The 21968-nt window shown below is 50.5% G+C and overlaps 1 protein-coding gene across 10 annotated transcripts in view; it reads left to right on the forward strand.

Annotated features, from left to right (window-relative positions):
• PPP1R12B (protein phosphatase 1 regulatory subunit 12B) overlaps nt 1-10738 on the forward strand; it is a 211291-nt gene extending 200553 nt beyond the window's left edge. For 7 of the 10 annotated variants that reach the window (XM_032878271.1, XM_032878272.1, XM_032878274.1 and 4 more), the window contains 2 exons: nt 4003-4183; nt 9370-10738. In XM_032878271.1, coding sequence (XP_032734162.1) covers nt 4003-4137 — 135 coding nt within the window. In that variant the 3' untranslated portion in view covers nt 4138-4183; nt 9370-10738. The remainder of the gene's footprint in view (nt 1-4002; nt 4184-9369) is intronic. The other 3 variants (XM_032878273.1, XM_032878276.1, XM_032878283.1) reach the window with 1 other exon arrangement.
• The last annotated feature ends 11230 nt before the right edge of the window (nt 10739-21968 follow it).

Here is a 21968-nt window from a genome sequence, read left to right on the forward strand (position 1 = left end):
AGAGCACTTCAGGAGAGACATTTATTACTACAATGGCCAAAAAAATCAGTAATTTACTGAAGAAAAAACTTCTCAACACCTGACAAGGCCCAAGTTTACAGAAGATCCAGTGCTCATAGTCCTGTTACTCTTTATATAATTCCAGAATGAGGGAGATAAGCCCTGCCCTTGAGTTCTTAGTCACCATTCCACAGCTGTAACTGATCCCATTCACATAGAATTTTAAGCAATACCTATTTATATCTCCAAAAAGTGGCACTTAAATCTTTCAAGTTGATGTAAAACAGCAAGAAGTAAAAACACTTAATGGTTAATTCTCCTGTGGTAAAAACAGGATGACCCAACACCCTTAGCTTCTCCATCTTCTGAGTTTTCCAAACGCGCCTCACCTAGACCACAGAAGTATTCTCTCCCATTTCGAGCGGTGTGTTAGTAGAGCTAAACAGTTCTGGAGGAATGAATAGCCACAGTTCTTGGTTGCGCCGGGGGCTCCTCCATTTTTGAAACCCCTTGAGTAGACGCCGTCTGTACCCTGCTGTTAGGCAGCTGTCGGTGGTGCCCATTAAGGAACAGCCTAAATGCTGATGGGGAACATGTAAAGGAAGCCAAAGGTGGTGCCTTCTCATGAGGACCCAGGAGCCCAAGGCTAGCCCAGACCCACTAGGCACAGAACTCCGCACCACTCTGCCCAGGCCCGCGCACAAAGACCCAGAAAGTCCCCAAGTAGAGCAGCTGAGGTCCTTCTTTATTTCTGTGCCGATCCTAAATTGCCGAGCACGAGAGCCCCTTCAGTGGTTCTAGTTGCTCTCAGGCCTGTGGTTTGAGACAGGCTTCCAGATTTCTTTCTCCCTGTTCTGTCAGGGCGAGGACTTCCTAAACTAGGTCACGAGTTCCTTTCTTTCCTCAAGAGATCAAAATACATGAAGGTGTTCGCTCCCTCAGGCTCAGGTTGTTTGCCAGCCAGCTTAGATCCAGTTGTTTAAATTATCAAAGGAAGCCAGATTCTGGCTGTTTAGACCTCAAAAAATAGGCACACTGATTTGAAACTGGTTTTTTGTTGTTGGGTTTTTTTGTTTTGTTTTTTTTTTAGTTTAAAAATGGATGCATTCCGTCAATTGCCATTATTCTCCATCACCAGGTGCAAAGTCAAATGGAGAAGACACACCTGCAAGTTCTAAAACCCCTAAAAGCCCTTTGCTCAGGTCCAAGCCCAACACCAGGTTTACAGATCATCCGGCTCCCCCTAGAGGACGAAGGGAGAGGAACATACAAGCCTCACAGCCCACACCAATTTCGTGTTTGTGTCTATACCTTGCGATAAGCAAAAACGTCAAATATTTAGGTACAGACATCATAAAATTGATGTCACTGACCTTAAAGGAGTCCAAGAAGCTGCTTGGGTAGCTTTCAAGTCCTCCTTCATCCAGGCTACAGTTTGTGGTCAGTAACATCCTGGGAATGATCAGTAGTTAAAACCTCTGTGTGCTAGGCAGCCAGTCAACCACACATGTAACTGTCTTATCGAATCTGGGACCCAGTACAACTAAGGTCCAGTTAGCCCCCATGCCTGTTGCGTATCTGGTTTATACAGATGCTCAAACCTCTGGGAGCAGTCATTAGGGAGCAGGTTGAAGGTTGACCTCCAGTAAACCCCGAAGATCCAGTAGGTCCTCAAGGACCCTGGTGCCTGTTTTTCTGATTCTGGCAAATAAAGTGCAAAGGCCAAGTGAAATGGGGAACCCTGAGATGGGCTTGCCCAGATGTCCATGGGGCTCTGAGCTTGTGACATGGGTTGCATCTTTCTGGCCTTACTAGAAAGGTAAGTATTTATGAGTCCTCCCCAGGACATACTGCACTCAGATCCTGGATTGGAGTAGAATGATGTGCCAGCCTCTGACAGGTGCGCATGTCGGCGTGAACTGTGCGAGGCTACCCTGGGTCTGGCCCGCATCAGACCAGATGACTTTTCTCCTGCATCAGCCATTCAGCATTGGCCTCCTTCCCGGACCTCCTCCCTGCCTCTCCCAGGTCCTTGCATGAGGGGCCCAGCAGCCACTCCCCTTTTAGATTGCTCTTGGAATTTTTATTTTTACTTACTCTGGAAATACCACTAGCTGATCCTGCCCTTGCCCACCCTGCTCTGTGCCCTGCCCTCCCCTCCATCTTGCTGCCTTATTTTCAGTACTGTTTCCTACGGAACATTCCACCAGATTGTTTCCTGCCTCTCTCCCTCATGCTGATAACTTCCAAATTCTTACACCTCGATCTGCTTGTACTCACTTGTTAGATTGAATCATTTCATTGCTCGTGCCTTTTGTATTACTCCCTAGGAGGCAAGGACCACTTCATGTAATGACTATGGTTATGTTGAAAGCTTTGGTCCAAGGTCAACACCAAAAAAGGGTGAGAGCCGGGGACTTTCCATTGGTTCTTATGTTTGGTCCCTGCCCATTTCTTTAAATATTTCCATATGCTGCACCATGATCTCCTCTGATCTCAGTCCCCTCCATGGCCAGGATGCTTGCAGAGGGTAAGAACCATTGCCTGGTCCCTACCCTTCAGTGGCTCCATGGAAGTGTTGGGCTGCTTTGCCTTTTTTCCAAGGTGCTCATTCTCCTTTGGGGAAAGAGATATTCTGCAATTTGTCTCTGCTTGTTTTTCCTTTTCACTGTCCCCCCCCACCATGCTGCCTTTCATTTTCTTGCTTCTTCACGTCCAACTCTAACTCCACTCGTCCTTCATTTCTGTGCCTCACATCCATGTAGGTATGAGAGACTTCTCTCTGGTTTGTCATCACTAATCCGCAGGATTTTTCATCTTCCTCTGTGAAGCACTATTTGCATAATAAAATCCTTTTCCTCCTCCCAGAGAGCTGAAGGTCTTGGTTACAGGGTCAGTATGGACAACCACTTAGGCAAGGACAGTAACAGTAAGCAGGCCTGTGATATAGTCCCATTTATTGAAGTCTTTAGGTCCTTTATGGGCTACGAGGTATTAGGAAGAGTATCTGTGGACTGGTTATTCTGTCCCATTTGTAACACTTACAAATAGTGAGGTCTGAACTAGTACATCAGTCCAAGCAATTCCACTGTCTTGGACATTTGTTTCTCCAGCTTCTGTGCACAGCTGTAATTTTCAGAGCATGGGTCTGTATGGGAACACCTCCAAGCAGCCACCCGCCTGTTCATGAGCTGGGACAAAAAGCAGTCAGCTGTGAATTTCACGACGCAGGTAGTCCTCTAGCAAGTGAAAGGCGGGTTGGCAGTTCTTGGATCCTGGAACAAGCTTCGGGACTGCAGTGGAGAACTAGCAGGGTTAATGAAGCACCCTACAAAACAGGCCAGAGGACCCTGCCGATCGCTGTCCGTCTCTTAGCTTGTACGTGCCCCTTTGACCTTCTAAACAGTACATGCCTCGTGCAGAAAGTACTTAAAACAACAGGCCTCTCTTTTGTTTTCCTTGTTTCATTTTTTTAAATAAAAAATGAAGTAAGAGAAGGACCCGGGGGTCGGGGAAGTAGGAATAGGGGCCAAGTATGGGGCACGATGAGAGGAGGGAGAGAGAAAAGGGCCACAGCTGGGTTTAGGAACGCATGGAGTCCTCAACTCCAGGTCCCACTGAGGATGAAGAAGGGCCCCTGAGGCTATGGCTCAAGCGTGTTAAATCTGTTCAGAAGGCCCAAGCCACATGGTGGCTGTCCTTCTCAAAATCCATCCACACATGCTGTTCGAGAACATGGTGGTCGTATTCACGTGCTGACCTGCAGCGTAATTAGACCTTAGCCAGGAATCCTAGGCCGGCTCTCCCCCTCGTTGGTGCTTTTCTCCCTTCTCCCTCCTCTCACCCTGCACCATCACTCCTGCCTTTTTCATTTCCTTTCTTGCATGCCAACTAAAACAAAAAACAAAAAGTCATGTGATTTCTTTGTCCTACTTTTATCTCTTCTGGTCTGTCTTGTCTCTCTCTTGTCTGTCTGTCCCCTCCATGTTTCACTCTCTACAGAACCTCCACCAGCTAAAACAGATTCAAACCTTGAAGCAGATGAACGAGCAACTGCAGGCTGAGAACAGGGCCCTGACCCGAGTTGTGGCCAGACTCTCGGAGTCCGTCGAGTCCTCGGAAACCCAGGAGCTCTAGTTCTTGCCCCTCTTCTCCACCTCACTTCCCTCCTCCACCACTCCAGGCATGTTCACTCTTCTTGTTGGACCCAGAAGCCCTGTGCTCATGCCCCTCCATCGGAGCCACCGTATTGTGGGTGCCTCTAAGTGTCGGTCATCTGCAGATGGGAAGAGCCAGGACTGAGACCACAGAGTGAGACATAACAGCCTAGGTCAAGGGGAGGCCGTGGAGGAACCCTTACCTGGGCCGGTGGTCCATTTGGTAAGATCACCACATCACCTTCTCCTCCCCTGGAGACTGAGTGTGGATTTGCTCACTCGGCTACACATAGGAGTACACAGATGCGCACACAAACCCGTGGATGTGCAGACTCGGCGGGGTCATTGCCGAGCTGAGGTTGAGCTGCTCGGTCGGCAGCAGCCTGAGTACATCATGGTTGCTGGAGCAGCGGGGGCTGGTCCCGGACTCCAAATTCTTATTGGGCCTGGGGTAACCAAAGGCAGGGACTCTGAACCCTGGCTGGGAGCTTTTAATGTACGTAGTGCCTGGTGGGCCCATTCCTCCCCTCCCCGCCCTGCCCCAATCCCCAGAACGTACCAGGCAGAACGAAGTCTTCCACATCTGACAGCATGCTGCATGGGGACGACCAGCACTAAAGGCTAGAGCTCCACCACCAGCAACGATACTGTCCAGCCCACCATTTGAGTAGAATTGGCTGTTCTTTGCCTCCCTCTGCAATAATCTTTGCTTTCTTCCCCCTCCTTGGGAGGCATCGTTCTCATCCCTGTCACAAATCTCTGGGTCCTAAGGATGTGCCCCTTTACCCCCACCCCTAGCCAGTGTGTGGGCTGTGAGGCAGAACACAGCCTGGATAAATGAGACCCGCACACAGCCAGACCTTCCCTAATGGGGGTAGGTTTGCAAAGGACATGACAGTCGTTGGAGCAGAGAGGAGGGATTTATTCTCAGCTGGGAACCAAAAATTATGTTTGCTAACCTGGAGCCTTTCCTTGGATAGAGGCCTGAAAGACAAGCTCACAGATAACTTGTTTTCCCATCCGGCGGTGGTGTGATGGGGTCACTGCTGCTGAGCAGTTTCACTCTTTGAAATGAGTTTTTAATTTTCAGCAACAATCTAATTAGTCCTGACCAGTGCCTGTTCTTTTCTCTGCCTATTTGCTTGTGCCTTCAGGGTCAGTAGCTGGCAGTTAATACCCACTAGATCTCAAGCACCCAAATTACCATAAGGGCTGAGCTAATATCCTGCTGTAGATGCTATCACGCACAGAAAGAAAACTGAAAGGGAAGTAATACCAGGCCTGGCACCAAGCAAACTTAGTTACCCTACTTATCGAGTGCCATGTCAGGTCCTAGCTCCATGCTTTAAAGTAAGCCTCAGGATTACTGGAAAATTTGACGGGTGAACTAGGGACCCACAGAAGATGTCCCAGTTATTTTTAGTTTCCCTCTTTGTGCAACACAGTATAGAGTATGGAGCAAAACTAGATCTCGTGCTTTCAGTGGTTAATAACTAAGGTAACAATTATCACTTATTAAGACCTGTGCACAGTACCTTCTATGCTTTTTCTCACTTATTCCCCAGAACAGTCATTTTAACATGTGGGGGAAAAGCAAGTTACAGATCAAGTAACCTGTCCAAGGTCACTCAAAGAGTAAATGGTAGAACCAAAATTCATACCCAATATGTCATGTTCCAGACCCAAGCACTCAACCACTGTGATTTTAGCTGCCTCGTGTTTGGCACAGAGTTTTAGCCATTTGTTAAGCATATGGCCTAAACAGTGCAAGAAGAATCTTTTGAACAACCATAGTGTGCCCCACCTTCGCAGCTGAGAGATGGGGGGCAGCATTCTGCTTTCTCTGCACTCTTGACTTCTTCAACAGCCATTACCACCCAAAGATTTTGCCACTGCAAAGAAACTATTGCATAGCACATGTAACAGATCAGCAAACTGTGGCCCATCGAGTCTGGCCCATAAGCCATACAAACGGAGGGGGGGCAGAAATCAAAAGACAAAAACTATTTCATGACACATGAAAATAATGGAATCAAATTTTGATGTCCAAAAATAAAGTTTTATTGGAACTGAGCCATGCTCATTTGTTTACATATTATCATTATGTTTATAAGTACTTTTGGGCCACAAGAGCAGAGTTGAGTAGTTGGAGCAGAGACGATATGGCTTGATACCAGTTTTCTGGCCCTTTACAGAAAACACTTGCCGACACCCACCAGAAGGAAAGAGGGGATAAATAAGCCAAACTGACAGTGTGGCCAAGAAAGTTTGCCCTGACATTTTGGGTGTTTTGGGGTTTGTTTTGTTTTTTAATAATCCCCTAGAGAAATCATCTTATCTCAATGTGTTGTGTACGCCATTTCCAAAAGAACGTAAGCGTGGGACGCCCTCCCCACCTCCCAAGTAGTCAGAAGCGAAGCAGCCTGGGTAAGGCTCATCCTGAGCTCCCATCACCCTGCAGCTAGCTAGCCTTGTCCTTCCCAGGACTCCGCAGCTTTAAGGCCCTCATAGCCTCTCCTTCTTCAACACATTCCTCATCAAAGGACAAAGTCATGTTTGGAAAAATATGCACTTAAATTTTATTTGCCCAAGACACCTTAACATCAAACCAGTGAACTGGTAATTTAGAAGTTAAGAAAGCTGACCTCCAGGGGGCTGAAATGATAAAGCTCCGTTAAACCTCATACTTCTCTAGTGCTTCCGCATGTGTTCTTATTTAATCATTCTTGAACTCCAGCTGAGTATCAGATAACACTGTTCATTTCCCCCTCTCCCTTTTGAGAGTCAAGTTTATGAGACTGTTTTCCCCCTTGATTTCTACATTCCACGTCTTGTACTTTTTGACACTCCCTTAAGATGTCAGTTGTAGCGTATTGCAGCTGGGAAATTGCCTTGTCCAAGTTTTGTTTTTGTTTTTTTTTTTTCCAAAGAATTGAGTTCTTAATGTGGAAATAAATCACCAAGTCTCAACGACTTGTTTGTACATTTAAAAAGCAGGGAGGGGTCAGCTCAGTTCTGATTTGGTGAGCTGCTGGCAGAGGAATGAAATCCAAGACACCTGCAGCTCCTTCCCTGCCTATGGAATGCTATTGTGGAAATACCACTTTCAGAGTCTCACTGATACCCAGGCTGGCGGTGGGATCCAGGATGGAGCATTGGAGAGCAGATGGGAAGCTGAAGCACAGTGGGGCCAACCTGGCTGACTTTTTCTAAAAATCTTCTTGGACTGAGCTTTCTGAGCATTCACTTCTGGTAGTCAAGGCCACAGGGATGGAGGCACAGAAGAAAGCAGCCAGAACAGCTTTGATTAGGCTGGAGGTAGGGGAGGCAGAGGCAAAGGACCAAAACTTTATTTTGATACTATCTGGATTAAAATCTTTTTAGTAAAATTTGCAGATCACCTACCTGCCATCCCATATTCATGGGAGGACTCACTGCGGTAATGAGAATCCCGAGAATCACAGAGCACGTCCTGCCCGTCAGCACACTTCCCCGTCCGGTTCTCCTGGGGCCCTCACAGGGGCCCGACTTGATGAGCGACCGGGGCACAGAGGATGATTCTTCTTCAGACACAGAAATGGAAGCCCAGACAAACTGAGTGATTTGCTTAAAGTAATAGAGACCATTCATGACCGCGACGGTGCTGGAATTCTGGACTTCTGGTGCTCTGTTTTCCAACCCCGCACGACCTCTGTAATGAAAGAATCATCTTCAGAGTTAGGCACACATGGGCTTGGTATCAGCTTTGCCATTTAAGAGCTGGGTACTCTGGACTAGTTAAGAAATTCTTCATTTCCTCATTTGTAGACGTAAGGATAGCACCTGTGTCACAGACTCCTGCAGTACTAATGAGACAATGGGAGTGAGACCTTCCCCATTATGGTTGTTCACTGCTGTTTTCGTTCCCTTAATACAAATCCTTTATGTCTCTGTGATACATATATTTGTGCATACCCATGGTATTCGTGTAATCAAGTCTACATCCTCCATAAGAGATTGAGGAAACAAAAATTCTGTTTCTTAATGTACAGTTACAGCCTCTAAGTGGTTAATAGCAGTGCCGGAGCTAGAATTAAACAGGCCTCATGACCGCCGAGCCCAGGCCATCTTTGACTGGTGACCTCACCTCTTGCTGGAGTCCTGTAGGTTTGCTGACTAAAAAGCACGTTTGCCTTGATGGGATGTAAATGTAGATTTCTGTAGCTTTCACGGTGAAGATGTACTTCCCCTCTAACCGAAGTCTCCCTGAACTGCCAGCAGGGCCCACACAGGAACTGTCCCCTCAGCAACATCCCATTGTAGTGCTTTAGATGCTCAGCACACCTGCCAGCCTGTCTGGTCCCATATGAAGACGTGGCTGTCCAGACTAGGGCCTGGGCTGCCGCGTTTCCTTTGTTCACCTGTTGAACAGCACTGTGTCATGTCCCAAGATGGTAGAACTGATAGAGTTGAAATCTCTATCCCCCCACCCCCCAAAGCACCTATTTCCTGGATTTGTAACACTATCCCTAAAACTGCTGCTGAGGACCCTTGGTATCCCCACAGGGAGCTCCGGGTGAGAATTAAATACATACCTATCGCTCCTTGTGTGTCACAGCTGTGCAGTGACCGAATTTGTACACTCCCTGGGTTTTAGTGGTTGAAAGTGGATACTTTGGGTGGATTTTATCACAGAAGGCACGAGGAGGACCTTAAATCTCGTGGGTGTGACAGAAAGCCAAGTTGTGCCCCTCCCCCTTGCATTCCTATTTTTGATGGGGTGTGAAGCAGTGCCTGCCCTTAACTCTTTTAGTTGACCAGGACTCCTTTCTCAGTTTCTCCTCTATCCTCACCAGCTCCCTTTGGCACTCTCCTTACTATCTCCAGGCTAGAAGTGAGTTCAAGCGCCAGAACCATTGTGAACAGTTACTGATTCAGGAGAATGAAAAGACACGTGGTGTGGAACGTGAAATAAGACGCTATTGCTGAATATGCTAGTTCAAAAGATGGAGGGCTGTGGTCTCCCTGATGCACATCTCCCTTTGCACATCACCAACTCAACAAACATGAAGATTCGGGGGACTTCCATCCCTGGGAGAAAGGGTGGTGACAGTACCCTGCATATGCTGCCTCTGAACACCCTGCTCGCTGGGCTGGCCTGGCCTGGGCAGGGACGGTACGCGGAGGTGGTGATTCCAAGCTCTAACACACCTTTCCCTCTGTCACCCTGCAGGTGTTAACAGAACTGAAATCCGACAACCAGAGGCTGAAAGATGAAAATGGTGCCCTCATCAGAGTCATCAGCAAACTATCCAAATAGACTAGGCTTCCAGTTTGGGAGGGAAGGGGCAGCATTTGCTGTTCCCACCCCTCTTTTCCAGCCATTGCCTTCCAACCAAAAGAAGTGAATGTTTTGGTGGAAGGACTTCTTTCTGACCCTCCTCCAGTCACCTCCTCTGCACCGTACACGTCCTCCGCACTCTGAATGCCCTGTCCCTCCCGTGCCCCGCACCCCCTGAGTTTATGGCAGTTTTAATTGAAGCATGATTGTGATCATTTGAGCCGTTCGAGCCATCTGGAGAAGGCCTCGGGGAGTCCACCAGGCTCAGCTGTGGGTCCCAACTCCCTGCTGCGCAGCTACTCGTCCACACTGGATTTGATCCAAACATGTAAGGCTCTACCCAAACCAGTACCCCACAGCCTTTTACACCGACCCAGTGTCCTCTGATATAGGTGAGTCTTACGGTGGCCATTCCAGGATCCTGTCTGGGATGCCAGGGGAAACAGGATGTTGGCTTAACCATGGGACAGCCTCTGGAGCTATGTTTCCATTAGATTTCCAAGGTGACCATGACTCTGCATTGAAGGTCTCTGCTAGTCTGCACCTCTCAGGAACTGACTTTTCTCTTACTCCTTGCTGGTGTTACTGTTATTTTTTCTATCAACAACCCAGTAACATGCCTGATTAGTCTTAATTCTTGTTCTTTCCTCATGCCTGGCCCCCTTCCCCAGGGCTCACATGACCCTGGCTTCCTTATTCCTTTCCTTTCTATCCTTCTATTTTCCTTTCTGTCTCCCCTCCACCACCTTACCACATTGTGTAAGAGCTAGAACAGAGCATCTGACCTCACTTGTCTTTGGCCATTATGGAAAATCATTTCTCCTGGGCTGCTCTGGAGACCAGAAGAATTGCCTTGGCGGCACCACTGGCCCTGTTGCAGAAAAGCCAGACCATGGCATAAGTGTCAGCCCACTGTTCTCATCTCCCACTTGTCTTCCCTACACAGTGATTTTCCTTATTAGAAAATTTGGGCTCTGAACACTCCATTCTGCCTCATCTCCTTTTGACCTTGTTTTCCTCTCTTCACTCTGGCACCTGCTCCAAATGAGAAAGGAGGTCCTTGGAGGGAGTGGAGAGCTGGGATGGGTGGGAGGTGGACCGGGGAGTGGAAGCACACATACCTGGTGTGAGTAGAGTATCTGGGGACATCTGCAACCTTGTGACAAAGAGGACAGAAGATAGATCGTGCTGTGGTAATGGTGGTGAATGTGATGATTTCCAGTGGCTAGATGTAGGGGAGAGACCATTTGTTTTCTAAAAGCCAACAGGAGAAATGACCTCTTAATAGAGGCTTAAAGTGATGGGATACTTCCAACCCATTGAGTCTCAGAATCTTAGAGTGGCAAAGCCCAGAGGTCATTTGGTTGAGCTTTCCATTGTCACGTTAGAGGGACCCCCGCCGGGACCCCACTGCCCCAGCTCTGGCCCGCTGTCAGATAGCTGTGCATTTGTCCCTCGAAAGGTGGGCAACTCTGATAACCAGAAAGCTTTTCCTAAGATAAGTCGAGGTCTGCCATGGGGGCTCCACACGGTCCAGTCCTGCCCTTTGATATGACAGCCCCTCGTGTCGTTGGTCTATCTCACCTTAACCTTACTTCCAACTGGCGTTTTCCCAGTCCTTGAAGGCATCTCTCATATGGCATACTTTTCCTGCCTGCCACATCTCGTCTGTCTGCCTAACATATTTGGCCTTTAGAGGCATTTTCTCCCATGGTTGGTTTGATGTGCGGGTCATGTAAATCCTCCTCATTTTAGAGTGGCCCATGGTATTCAGTGGTTAGGGTGGTCCGTTCTCTTAACATATACCACCTCTGCCCATTTTTAATTTCTTTCCCAAAAACGACAGTGTAGTTCTTCACGGCCCTCTTTAAACCAGAGGTCCTAATTCCAGAATAGGAAATATGTCTCCTCTGGCAAGACCCCATTTTTAGAATATACAGAATTCTCTCTTCCATTTCCGGCCATTTTCCAAGAGAAGCCACTACTGATTAGGATTTCGTATGACCTTGGGAGCACTGTCAGCTCAGTTCTCAGGGAATGCTAAATTAGAGTAAAATGTTTCCTCACTTCCACTATAAACATCTTCTTCATTCTAGGGAGAGGGAAAATCAACAGAAGGTGTTGACTCATTGATTCTCCGGGCACATCCTGGATATTGGGCAAGGCATGGGGGTGGTTCCTGCCTCTTTCTCAGGAAAGGAAAGCTGAATTACTAGGAAAATATCCTGACCCTCTCACATTAGATAGACCAGGGAAAGGGGTTACAGTTCCCTCATCTGTTTGTGCCTTTCAAAAGCGTGGGACAGAATCTAAAAACTCTTAGGTGGGTGTTAGGCCCTGCTGCTTCACACAGCCCTTTCACATTAAAGATGCCTTTTCTTGCCAGAAAGTTTTCCTTGTGATGAAAAATTTGCAAGCTTTTCAATCTCAGGAATATTGGATTCTGTGGCCAAAAAACCATGAAAGTGTAAACCATCCCAGGTAATTTCAGGCACTCTCTCTTATGCAATTAATTATATTGGACAGATAGACTTTGAATTCTGGTCCCTTCCCAGAGAATAAAATACCCTTTCCTCACAGTTGCGTTGACTGGAAGCCCAGGAGTGATGTCTAGAGACCTAATGGCCAGCCGTGTGCTCTCGGTGCCGACAGCAACAGGCCTCCCTCCACTTGTGCTTTTGGTCTCTGCAGTGGCCACAGACCTGTCCTCAACCTACTGGTCTGGATACCCAAGAGCACCCCAGATAGCTCGGGCTGTGTGAATACTGCCGGTCTGGCCAACAATTTGGGGCTCAGCTGTGCTGGGTCACTTTCAGACTCTTTACATGAAATAGCAGGATGGGGATGAGAAGGTTCTTGGTACGACTTTATATCCTCTGTTCTCATTAATTTGATATTTTTCAAAACCAAGCCACACCTTGGGGAGTAATGATTCGGCCATTCCAGAAGATTCTCTGGCTGAAGTTTCACTGCTCCGCCTGTTTGGCCTTCAAGGGCTGCTTACTCTTTTCCAGATAGCTCTTGGGCATGATGGCCCCTGCCCCAGTCCCAGTCTCCAGTGCAACAGGGTCATGCAATTCTTGGGGTGTTGTCTGTAAAGAATCTGGAGAACAGACATGCCCTGGGCTTGTGCAGTGCGCTGGGTTCTCTCTCGGGCAGTCTTGCTTGACATCTCCTGGAAGCCGCCTGGCTTTTCCTATCCATCTACAGGATGTGTTCACTTCTTTCTGCGCCTTCCTGTCTCCCACTCCGTGTTTGAGACCAAGATACATTTATTGCTCTCTCAGGCCTCTGGTGAAGGAGGCTTCAGATCTCTGGTTTGGATCATTTCACGGGCTTCCCCTGCCCAAAACAAAACGTGCTTATTCGGTAGTTGTGCTCAGAAATGAGAAGGCTGAAACCCCATGCGTTAGCCTGTGAATCTCGCAAAATCGTGCGTCAACTTTCAGGGGCTTTTAACTGAGCCACGGATGAGAGGAGGAGAAATTCTCAAAGCTGCGCATTTGGTTTGGTCTCTGGCTTTCTGGCCCCAGCGCAGCCTCCCCTAGCCAGACAGACTGCCTCCTCTCGGATACAGGCCAGCGTTTCTATCCCGACCACGGTGACAGTCCTTCTGCCGTGGGAGAAGCATAGAGAGGAGAGATGAGCTATTGAAAATATTTGCCGGTTCCTCAGCTTCCAGGCTGCTCAACCCCACGAAAGGGAAAGCCTCAAGGATTTAGCAGCTGAGCCACGAGACAGGGGGCAATTCCTGGTACCACCCCACTGGGTGAGCCACTGGTTCCACTGGAGCTTAACAGGTGACACTAGATGGGCGCTGGCTGCGGTCTTTCCCTCCCGGCCATTCCCAGGGCCACTGTTTGTGCCAGCACCACACCTAACTCTAGACACACAGTTAGCAGCCCCAAATCTTGGCCCAATTCTAACTGCAAAGCTTGCACCCCACACTGATTTTTAAGGCAGGTTTCAGCCCATCAAAGGATGTGAGTCCCCTCACCCAATAAGCAAGACAGCTTTGAGGGCAGAAGAAGGCAACAGGAAAGGATAAGCCCCTAGGAGTCAGAACAGCAGCATTCTAGGGCCAGCTCTTACTAGCCATGTGACCTTGGGAAAGTCACCTTCGCTGTCTGCAGAATGCAGTTTTGGACTAGATTGTCCTTAAGATCCCTTCTAGGCTTACAATTCTGTGATATAGTTATTCCTGGGAAGATCAGAACATTTCTTAACTCAGATTTTTGCTCTTTCTAATGGCAAAAAGTCTTGTTTTCTTCTGGATTCGTACTGTTTAACATCAGCACGTCAAGGTTGACTTCTCATCCTTGTTAGAAAGTGAATTTAATATTGAGGGTAATGGAATGGTGTTGCAATTGCTTTCCCTCCTAATGGCTCGGTAGGAATATTAAAACCTGCAGAGGTGGAAATTGGAGCTCATGGGGAAATGGATGGAAAGCCATTTGTTGCAGGCAGCCTTTGGACAAGTTGTTTTAAAAGGAAATAGAGCTACTGCTTCATAGATTTCGTCAGCCTTCTCGAATGTGGTCTTCATGGCCCTTAGCATCCAAAGGGCAGACAAGGCCCCTCTGCTTAGCACCAGCTTACACATAGTCTTAAATTCCGCCCTACAGCAGCAAGAGAGTTTTCCTCAATAAAAACCTCAACCTTTAGTTCTGGGGAGCCCCTCTGGGTTCTGGACTATCCAAAGTACGAGGTTCCCGCGCTGTTCAGGGTGATCCTTCCTTTAAGCAGGTCTGCAGAGGAGACCGCTGGTGCAGGAAGAGCTCAGAGACCCTAAGTCCACACAACAGTGTGGCATAGAACAGCGCTCGGCTCCAAAGAGCCTCCTGCAGGACTGGGTGTGAGTGGAGTGAAAGGCCAGAGACCCTGAAAGTGAAGGTGGCTGCGGTGGGAAGGTGGGAAGGAGGCAGAACCAAGAGCAGGGTGGAGGCTGCCGGCGGGGTGGGGGCGGGGCGGGGGTGCGGTTACTGAGCAGCGGAGCTGTATGCAGGGAAATGAGTGCTCCTCCCTGGTACCCTGGTCCCTCGGCCTCCTGCAGAGCAGAGATGTTAATCAGCTTCCCTAATGGGTATCGACATGGCTCGGGAGCAGTAGACCCTATCAAGGACAGCTATTGATCGCTTGTGTTCTGATTAGATCGGAAAACAGATCAACTTCATTGCAGCCCAGGAACTGTTACTGTCACAGCTACTAGGGAGGAGGTGGTCTCCGGGGGCTGATAAAAACCAGCTCGAGAATCTTGACAAGCCTGCGCCTGCTAGCGACTGCAGAGTAAGAGATGCATTCACTTCTCCTTTGAGATTTGCGGTTGAGGGTCAAATTGAGCATAGGTGCGGCTTGCAACCCAGTGTCCGGGAAGAGTATAGGGCGTGGGTTTGTTCACAGACAGACACCACTGGTGAGTGATGAATTGACAAATGATCTGATCTTACCTCAACAGGTGAAACGACTGGGAGATCACCCTTGCTTCTAACCTGCATGCACACACACGTGCACACATGCACACACGTGCACACATGCACACACACGTGCACACATGCACATCTGCTGGCCTGGTGTGTGCTTGGATCAAGGTTATCCAAGTCTGTTATAATGTTAATTCATATCTTTTGCTCTTCCCCTGCCCTTCCAATCCCCCAAAGGCCTTCTCTCTGAGCCATTCTCCAGTCCCATCTGCTTATCATTTCAGACTGTGAATCTGCCAGAGTAATAGTTTCTGTTATTTCTCCTCCAAATTTCCCCTTCATGCTTCCAGTAAACTTCTTGGGTGTCCCCTTAAGGTGACATTAGGATGCTCTTGTGTCCCTACAAGCAAAGAAACTTACCGTTCACCCTTCCTCTCCCATCTCCCACCATTCTTTGTTCTCTGCTAGTCTCACTTGGAGCTAGTGGCACTTAGGAGGTTTTCCACACATCAGCCATCGTTCCTGTTCCACTTCCATTCTCCAACCACAGCCACCACCACCCCTCTTCTAGTTTCAAAGGTCCCTCGCCTTTCTAACAGCCTCTCAGAGACGAGGTCTGAACGGTGGGCCCGTCTGACTTGTCCGTGGCCTGGCCAGGGAGACCATGGGTAGCCGTGTGTAGCTTACTCAGTCTTTTGTCCTGAGAGCTTTTGACTATTTCCAGCTAGGGACAGAGTATTTTCCCAGAAAAAACCTCAGCCCATTGCTCCCTTGCAGGCAAGGATGCAGGAGAGGCACACTGACTGCAGGGATCCTCTGAGAGCCTCCGATGTTCCCACAAAACCAGATTTGAGGATGAGGGGCAGATCCTGAACAGGGACATGTGAAGTCAACACTCACTAGACTCTCACCTTAACATATCTGACCTTGTCTTTCCTCCCTCCCACACCACTGAAGCCTGGGACAGATTCCAGCTTGTCCCCTAGTGAAGAAGGCCAGATAACGAGAGGTTAGAGGAAGGAGGATGTAGGGGCTCAGGCACAGAACACCAGGAGGTGGGCTGCAGGGCTGGGAGAGGATTCTGGGACGTTGCAGCAATCCAGAATAACACCACTTCTGGCTAGAGTCCCTTGAGCCTTTGAAAGACTGGGCCTGCCACCTCGCTGGCCCCCAGGAAGGGCCATCATTTCCCTGAGGAGGGACGGAACGTGTTTCCTCCTTGCTCCCCTGCTCCTGGAGAAGATACAGCCTGTTCTCACGGAGCTCATGCAGACTCCGGCGTTGGCTTCGTGGTTTCCCTCCCTCTGTTCTTCCTCTGCCCTTGACCGTGATCAGTTAGGGGTGAGAAGAGCTTAGAAGAACCACCCTGGGGTCCTCATGCCTCTCCCATTTTAGGGGTTGAATTTTGTCTTTTCTCCACTCAGTTCACTCTCCACTCCCGACCTTACTTCCACCGCAGTTAAAGCACCAGATGTAAGTTTTTCAGCCAGCTTGTACGGATTAACTTCAGTCCATTGTAAATACACCTGGGGTGGGATAAGGGTATTTAGGGAGGGGGAGCCAGATTCGCTTTGTGAATTGAATGTATTTTTATGCAATTTTGAGTGGCCTTTCAACCCTGAGATGAATGATTTTGTTTTACTGGTTGTTATTATATAGTATTATTAAGTATTCTGTGTTTGAAAGTTTGGGAGTAATATTCACATCTATATGATACCTGTAAACACGACCATATTTATAAATGAGTAAATAAAACCGTGTTTTAACTTTGTGACTGTGTCTCTACGGTTAAGGAAATGGGGTTTATAGACTCTCCCATCTGGGGCAGCCCATTCCAGTTTTACCGGGGTGGGGGGCGCTCGCCCTCCTCCCTGTGTCCCAGGAACAGCCAGGAGTGAGTCACTGTCACTGAAAGAGGGATCTCTGGAGTCAGACCAAGGAAAAGCCAAGATTGGACATTCAAAGGAGCCATCCCAAGAAATCAAGATTCCCAGTATTGAGCGACTCAGAATACGGTGATTTCTTTGCTGGGAGCAAGGCTCCGTGACTGAGGGGCGGAGCCGGTCTGGGAGGGCTGGAGAGGCGGCGGCTTTCTTGGGCTCCTGGAGGTCGCCCGGCGTTCCCCCTCAGCCCTCTGCTGTATCCATAGTGGTCTTCGCTAGGCCACTGTGTGACTCCGGAGAGCCGAAACCACGCAGCAGCTTCCAGCTACCAAGCTGCGGGGTTATTGGAGGTTAAATCCGAGCTCCCAGCCAAGCAGCCGTGTACAGGGGGGCGGCCGCTCAGGCCTGCCGGCCGGGGGGGTACAGGTGGGTGGCCAGGTCTGACCTCGCTCAGCCAAGGTTCGGGTCTGCCTTCTCCATCCAGCAAGCCCTGTGTTTGCTGCCAAGCGGAAATCCCTGGTCACTGACTTGGCGCAAGCACCGGGAGGAAAGATTCTTTTCCCTTGCTGTCACCCAGGGGCTCGTAGCCCAAGCAGCAACAGAACAAACATGACGTCATGGTTGAAGAGTTCAGACCTGTCCTGGGGCCCGAAACGGAGGCAAAGCAGCGTGTGTGATGTGAGGGCCTGCGAAACCGCAAACGCCCTTTCTCCTCCTGTTCTCCCCCGCTTGAGCTGGGGAGGTGTTTGTTCCCAGTCCCGGTATCCCCCGGCCAGCCCTCTGCAAAGGGGAAGAGCCCGTGGCGGAGACCTCACGTGTTCAGCCAAGAGACCCACCACCGGCAAGTCCCCAGCCCCCCAGGCTGCCCAGGCTGCCCAGCCCGCCCCGCTGGGGAGCTAAAGCAGCAAGCCCAGATCCGCCTTCTGCTCTGGGTGCCGTCGCCGCCTCCTGTGTCCGCACCCGACAGGCAAGCTCTAGTTTGGGCCCAGCGGCCCCGCTCCCACCCGGCTGCCCCTAGACACAGGGGAATCAGCCTAGGCGAAGCGCTCGAAATGGCAGCGATCTGGCCCGTCCTCGAGGCGAGGAGACAGGTCCACAGGAGGGAGGGAACCGAGGAAGGGGCCTCACCCTTGCCAGTTCTTAGGGGTGTGGACCTGCGTGAAACCTCAGAACATAAGAGACTCCATTCTGGGACTGACGGTTCATCGCGCGTTCAAAAACACGGGCTGAGCTACTGAACTAGGCAGAGGCACAGGCCTGAACACGGGCCTGCCGCCTCCACATTCTTCCTAACAGTCGGACACTCTGCAAGAGTTCCTAGAACCGACCGTACTCGGAAAACCAACTGTACAATGTGATTGTATCTTCCAATCATAATTTTTAGAAAACAACTTGTGTGCATTTCTTAATACTTCCACAGTCTGCTGATAAAAACCTCAGGGTTTAGGGCGCCCGGGTGGCTCAGTGGGTTAAAGCCTCTGCCTTCGGCTTGGGTCATGATCCCAGGGTCCTGGAATCGAGCCCTGCATCGGGCTCTCTGCTCGGTGGGGAGCCTGCTTCTTCCTCTCTCTCTGCCTGCCTCTCTGCCTACTTGTGATCTCTCTCTGTCAAATAAATAAAATCTTAAAAAAAAAACACCTCAGGGTTTTACCCTTGAAGGGACACAACTGGTTTGCTACCTGAAGCTGGGTCCCCTGAATTGCAATTCTAAGACCCCACACAAATGCCTTTGTTTTATTTCAGTTCGCCCTTTTTCCTCTCAATAGGGGCGGTTGCTGCCCTACTTTCTCTTTTCTGAAAATTCTAAAACTTCCTCCTTGGCCCCTAACATCTTTGCCTCAGAAGTCAAAGACATTTGAAGTTCTTTACAATAGGGCAATCGAGGACTTCGTAGACATTCTCACTTTTCAAACTTCCATTCCCCTGGCCCAGGTTCCATGTCTTAGTGCTCGGGAAAGGAATGGAGGATCCCCCAGCCTCCCAGGCCCCATTCCCCAGCACCACTGCCCTGACCCTGTCATGGGGATGTCTGCGCCCCACGGCCCATCACAGACTGCATCCCCAAGAAGAGAATGGGCCTCAGGCCCCTTGCACTGCTTCCCTGAAGGAAGACGCTGGCCTCGAGGCCAGATTCTCCAAACCCGCTCCCCACACGCACCAGCCATGCAGACCCTCAGGAGGTGGCTCCTGCCAGGCCCCTCCCCACAGCCCAGCAAACAAGAGAGACACCCCCCCACCCCCGGGTTTCTTTCAGCTCATTTCTTTAATAAGGAGACGCAGCTCATTACAAAATAACATTTGACAAGAGATCAGACAAGAACAACAGAGTCCACATAAGGGGGGTGTGGAGAGCATTGCCAAGCAGAGGAGGTGGGGGGGCGAGGGCTTGGGGCGAGAGCTACACATGTGTCCTTCTTATGAAGACAAAGGCAGGGTTCCTGGCAGGGCCGATGCATTCCAGCGGTGACCTGAGGCAGGCTAGGGTCTGCCCCGCCGGTTTTGAAGTTTTCAGATCCCTGGGATTTCAGAAGCAGCAAATCAAGTCCTTAGAGGGGGAGGAGTCAGGGCAGAACAGTCAAGCTTCTTTGAAGAGGGTCCTCCCCGAGTCCTGATGGCTGAGGAGGGCTGGGTGGAGAGACCCCCGACCCCATGCACCCTGCTCTGCCACTCCACCAGGCCGGACCCCCTCAGCTCCCGGCATTGCTGTTTGCGGTGGGTGGGGAGAGCGGGAGGTTCCCAGAGAGCACTAGCGGGAGGCTGGGTTCGTCTTCCCTCCTCCAAGCTCGGGATCCCAGCCCACCCGGAGACGGTCCCCAGCACCAAGATCCCTGGGACTTCTGTGTGCTCACGAGTCATGGTTTGTGAAGGGCAGAGCCCACCTCACCGCCTTTGGCCTTGTTGTCAGGTTTTTGTCTCTCTTCTCCCTCACGCTTACTGGTTTTCATGCCTCAGGCCTCCTGGCATTATCCGCATGAGTCGTCTGCCCTTGTCAGTGCCCTTGGGGGCAGGACCTGCAGGCTGGGAGCTATGTGCCTGTCCTGGTACAACATAGTGACGTGGGACCTGCAGAGCCCCCAGCCCCCCACCCCAATTCTCTACCACAGGATGCTCCTGGCTGGGGCTGCCCTAGAGAGCTGACCAGAGGGTCTGCAGGCCACAGGCCACCCGCTCTTGGGCGCTGTCAGCCTGCAGGAGGGAGCATGGTGGGAAGAGGCCCACCCACGGCGTTCTCCAGTGTACCCCCCAGAGGCCCTCCCCCATTGCCACCCACAGCCCCTGAGCCCACAGGGTCACAGAAGCAGGGCTGCTTCTGTCAAGCCCGGATGGTGATGGGAACCTGAGCTGCTGACTAGCTGCTCCTGAAAATCCTGGTGGCCTCCTCAGTGCCCTTTGAGAATGTACCCAACACTATGGTATCCCCGCCACTGCCCCGTCCACGCACGGGATGGAGATGGAGCTGGACTATCAAATCCAGGTGAAGGAGCCCACTCGGGCAGGGCCAGCCGGGACGCCTCCTGGGACTCGGCCAGAACCCCTGGACGCCATCTGTCCTCATGACACGGGGCTGAGAGCGGGAGGGGTGACAACAGGTGAGCCCTTCACAAGTGTTCTGTGGGGAGCCAGTCAGAGGGATACGGGGGGCTCCTGGGAGGAACCAAGGGCAGTCTCCTGCAGGAGGCCCCCTTTATGGCTTTTCAGTTAATTCATACAGTGGGAGGAAGGGGCACACCACATACACACACACACACGGGGCACAGAAGCTACTGGGACAGCAGACACCAGGCTGGACACAGCGCTCAGTACACTGAGGGTCAGCTCGGAGACGGATGTGCAGCAGGCGGTGGGGACGGGCCTTCGGGGCACCAGGGGTCCTCCCACATCCCCGAAGGGAGGGCTGCGGCTGGTGCCGGAAACCGGTGACCCCGGCCCGCGGCTCCCACTGGGGTATTCCTGATGGGGTGAGACAGGGTGGGGCTCGGGGACAAAGACTGGACATGACATAAAATCGAAGGGGCAGCCTCAACGAGGTGTGAAAAGTGGGATCGAGGTCAGGGGTCAGGGGTCGGGGGCACTCTCAGCATATGGCCATGCGGCTATTTACAGAAAGTCAGAGACATGCATGTTGGGTAAACAAGACTCGGTTCGTATGTTTATAGGTCACTATCTTCTTTTCTATCTAACTAAATGCACATGGAGGGGGTCATGAGGCTCAAATGGCTTCAGAAGGTTCTTGTTTTGTTGTCACTTAAAAAATAAAGTATATTCATGTGTCTTCAAGTCACAGTGTCCCCTTCTCAATATTGCAGCTCGAAAAGCAGGTTAAGTAAGATCCTCGGTGACCAGTCGTCTCTGGCCCCCTGGGACTGAGGGGGGAGGGGGGAAGTGGTCATAGAATGGGGTGTCAGATAAAACAGGATGGCCAGTTAAATTTGAATCTCAGATAAACAACAAATCACTCTTTGTATCGTATGTTCCAATTTTTGCCCAAGACATACACAGGCTTTAAAACTATGCATTGTTTATCCCAAATGCAAATCGAACTGGGTATCTTGCATTTTTATTTGCCAAATCTGACAACCATGTCGTGGGGCTCTGGGCCACCAAGGTCAGGCCTTGGGACTCTTCCCTGCCTGCCACCAGCCAGGGCTCTGAGAAATGACCCCCCGACCAGCCTCAGGTGGGAAGGGGGTGGAGGGTAAGGACAGAGTAGAGGGTAGGAGGGCAGGTCCCGGCTCAGTCTCTTCCTACCTTGGCGTGGAGGGACAATGGACAGCCTCTCTCAGTATATAGTTGGGTGAGACCAAGAATTAGCATACATTAGCATTCATGGAATCTCTCACTCCCAGCCCCAGGGGAGGTTTCAGAACCTCTCAGATCACCCACCACCAGCCCACTGCAAGGAGGCAGCACTTTGCACTCTCGGGGAGCTGGTTTTACCCACAGGAGGATTGCTGCAACCTCTCTCCTCTCTCTCACTGGAGCCCTGGGCCAGCAACATCAGCCCAAACTGATTTTGCAGAAACCTAGCTAAGTATGGTTTCCTGGGAAGAAAAAAAAAATCAGGATCTGAGGCTGTGCTCTAATCCCGGCTGGCCCATCCTCCAGCTGAGGGATCCCTGCAAAGGCACTTCTCGCTCATACCAAGCACCTGCTCACTCCCTGTCTGGGGCCGCCTGAGTGTCCTCTA

The sequence above is a fragment of the Lontra canadensis genome, unplaced genomic scaffold (genome assembly GCF_010015895.1).
Source record: "Lontra canadensis isolate GAN:19392208 unplaced genomic scaffold, GSC_riverotter_1.0 scaffold63, whole genome shotgun sequence".
In the NCBI taxonomy this organism is placed as follows: domain Eukaryota; kingdom Metazoa; phylum Chordata; class Mammalia; order Carnivora; family Mustelidae; genus Lontra; species Lontra canadensis.